The sequence below is a fragment of the Triticum dicoccoides genome, chromosome 7A (assembly GCF_002162155.2).
Source record: "Triticum dicoccoides isolate Atlit2015 ecotype Zavitan chromosome 7A, WEW_v2.0, whole genome shotgun sequence".
NCBI lineage: Eukaryota > Viridiplantae > Streptophyta > Magnoliopsida > Poales > Poaceae > Triticum > Triticum dicoccoides.
The window spans coordinates 158487366-158490375 of NC_041392.1; the positions used below are offsets into that span (position 1 = coordinate 158487366).

The 3010-nt window shown below is 42.0% G+C and overlaps 1 protein-coding gene across 1 annotated transcript in view; it reads right to left on the reverse strand.

The window, feature by feature from the left end:
• The window catches only part of LOC119331355 (transcription initiation factor TFIID subunit 10-like), a 3700-nt gene extending 1246 nt beyond the window's left edge, over positions 1-2454 (reverse strand). Inside the window, exons 1-5 of the mRNA XM_037604521.1 lie at positions 2106-2454; positions 1962-2026; positions 1535-1597; positions 1351-1408; positions 1168-1218 (exon numbers count right to left, since the gene is read on the reverse strand). Coding sequence (XP_037460418.1) covers positions 1168-1218; positions 1351-1408; positions 1535-1597; positions 1962-2026; positions 2106-2255 — 387 coding nt within the window. The 5' untranslated portion in view covers positions 2256-2454. The remainder of the gene's footprint in view (positions 1-1167; positions 1219-1350; positions 1409-1534; positions 1598-1961; positions 2027-2105) is intronic.
• Positions 2455-3010: the final 556 nt, after the last annotated feature.

The window sequence follows — 3010 nt, forward strand, 5'->3', positions numbered from 1 at the left end:
AATTAGAGGTACATTGAACTTGCACAAGCATGTATTCTGGGAATTAGAACCCTTTTATATCAAACAAAAAAAATTCAGGAGGATGCCTGACAAGTGGATGAAGGATATTTGACATTTCCCTCTGTATAACACCCATTGTCATATATTGCATGAGAAGCATGCCCTTGTGTGTGAGGTTTGGATAAAAGGTAGATTGATTCTGAAGCTGAAGATTACAAACAATGTCATCCTGACTACTTGCATGCAACTAAATATACAGAGAACTTGATTACTGATGAAGGTAGCAAACTAGAAACCAGAAAAGCTGTGGCTAGAAGACATACTGTGTATTCAATATAGGCTTGTAGGAAATCAGTTAATAACATTGTAAGTTTAAACCTATCTGACAAGTGCCCCGATTGTTTGAGAATAATGGTTTGGCTGGTTTGTTATAAGCATGAGCATTCTCACTAAACATGATCAGAAAACGGTGGTTAGATTGCTTCTTCTACTCATTCAATCTTTAGTGATTGCACAATTACCCATGTTAATTTGGAGATGGTTATGATCTTAACCTTTGTAACACCATTCACATTGCCTTCATTTTCCTACTTTTCTAATTAGGGCATCAATTCACATGTGATTCTCTGCTTCAGTACAGAGAACACTATGTATTTATTATCTCTCTATAACCATGTATGCTTGGGATGATTTGGAGGATGTACAGCATCCATAATAGTAGATGTCTGTGTAGTTTCTTCTTATAGAGATACAGGCCCTATAACTCAATGTTAGTGTACTGTCACCCCAAACCGTGATTAGAAGGCAACACTATATGAAATCATTTGTCAATTAGGCATGTAAGTGTCAGGCTGTTACCCTATCCCAAGTATGTGCAACCGTGCTTAAACGCTGATTTCATGTAAGGTGTCTTTGTACTTGTAAGATGTTCGTAGAACATATAAAACTGAATCCATATGATATTTCTTATTTTTGCCTCTTGGAACAAAACCACATCAAGCAATTTTCTTGGTCTACAAGGGTCAACCAGTGCAGAGATTCAGCTCCTAAGAATGTAAGTGGCTAATTGTTATTCTGTGTATGTGGGCTTCAAACATGAGAACAAATGTAATAAAGGGTGTCCTGTTGCATAGAACAAAAACTCATATGTAATAGAAAATGGTTTACCTCACGCAAGGCTTTTGAAAGATCATCCATTGTCAACACAAGACGTCTATCCTGAAGTAGAATAAAGGATGTCATTAGTAAACTGTAAGGAGTAAGAATGGCATGCCAGGTCTTGTGCTAGAAGTAACATGGAAAAAAATTGACGGAAGTAACATGGAAATTTTAATTAAGAAGTAAATTCACCTTTGGTTGTTTGCTCTTGTTATCTTTGATAGGTGCTGCAACCCTGGCTTTGCAGTGCCTAATTCAAGAGAAAGGACAGCGCAATATCAAAGAGGTGCACAAGATATACTGCAATTCCCTCACACCAACAGACGAAATGCATTGAGGTGAAAAGGCAAACTAGTGAGATTGTGGATTCACGTACTGAAGAGAGTCGCTTGCAATGTCTGAAATGAACTTTTGAGCAGCTACAGCAACCAGCCTTGTTCTGCAGACCACAAGAAACAAAAGAAAAGAAAAGCATGTCATTCATGTGGACCAATAATCACCAAGTCGAAGGGGAAACTGTAATTTCTCTCAGACTAGAACTACACCGTGCTAAGCTCATTGTTCACAGAGAGTGGTCGTCTTGTATTTGCAATTCTCTTCTTCTATAAAGTTATGGTATGCAGTTTGCATACTCTCGAAAAAAAAGAACTACAACGTGCTAAAACAACTCTATGTGGCTCCATTATCACTATGCTTGGCAAATTTCAGTTCCAGATTAACCTAGAGCAGCAAAGGGGGTCTCGGCCTAACTACCGATCCAGACATTTGGTCGGAGAGAAATTGGATGTGTAGGGAGTACTCACAGGCGTAGGTCGGGGCAGTGGAAGCCGCTTCGGCCGAGGTAGTGCTCCACGAGCTCGTCCGGGATCTGCCGCGCCACGGAATCAAAACACGGAACTTGGCATGACGAGAGGGGATTAGGGCAGGCGGCGGCGGCGGCGGCGTACCGTGGGATTGTAGTCCATGAGGGAGGAGAGGAAGTCGGTGAGCACGGCCTCGTCGTCGTGCCGCCCGTCGCTGCCGCCGGCCCCCGTGCCCGGGGCCATCCCTCCCCCTCCCCCTCCCCCTGCGCCGCCGGGGTTGTTGCTTCCCATCATCCTCCCGTCCGCCGACTCGCTGCTAGGCTGGGTCGAGTGGTGGAGAAGAGGAAGTGGCGCTGGAGGTGAGGACGATGGCGACTTGGAAGAGGGGTCGCCGGGGCTCCGACGACGGGAGAGGAGAGGGGAGCAGCGGGCTGAATCCGGGCTTCGCACCTGCGCGGACTAGTGAAATCACCAGCCGAGATCAACACTAATCTCGACCGATTTTTCGCATCTAGACCAACTTTGCTAAAACAGATACATACTCTAAATCGGTTGGCTTTTCAAAAAAAAAAAGGACCCGAATATCCAGCAGATGTCAGATTTTTAGCATAGCAAATAAAAAAAATCATGGCAAATTATGTTTGCCGTGGCAAGTTTAGTTGATGACCATGTCAAATTCGCGGCAGTTCATTTTATTGTTAGAAAATTGTTGTGCTCGCCAACTAAATTTGCCATCCTCATGCCAATATAAATTGTCATAAAAATATGTTTGATTTGTCATATGCCTTAAAATATGATGTCCGGTTTTTAGCATTTCTGTGAAAGAGAAGACACTCCAGATTAACGTTGTAACGTAACTTCTCAATACTCTAATGTCAAAATGAATCATTGTTGCTTCTTAATCTTTAAGCCAACGTGTAGTTGTTAGAGTGTTATTACATGGAATAAAATCTAAAAAAACTACACATTTGAATATTCGAATTACAACTATCACAAGACTATTCGTAGAAAAAAAACAATCACAAGACTGCAGATTTAAGAACCTATTT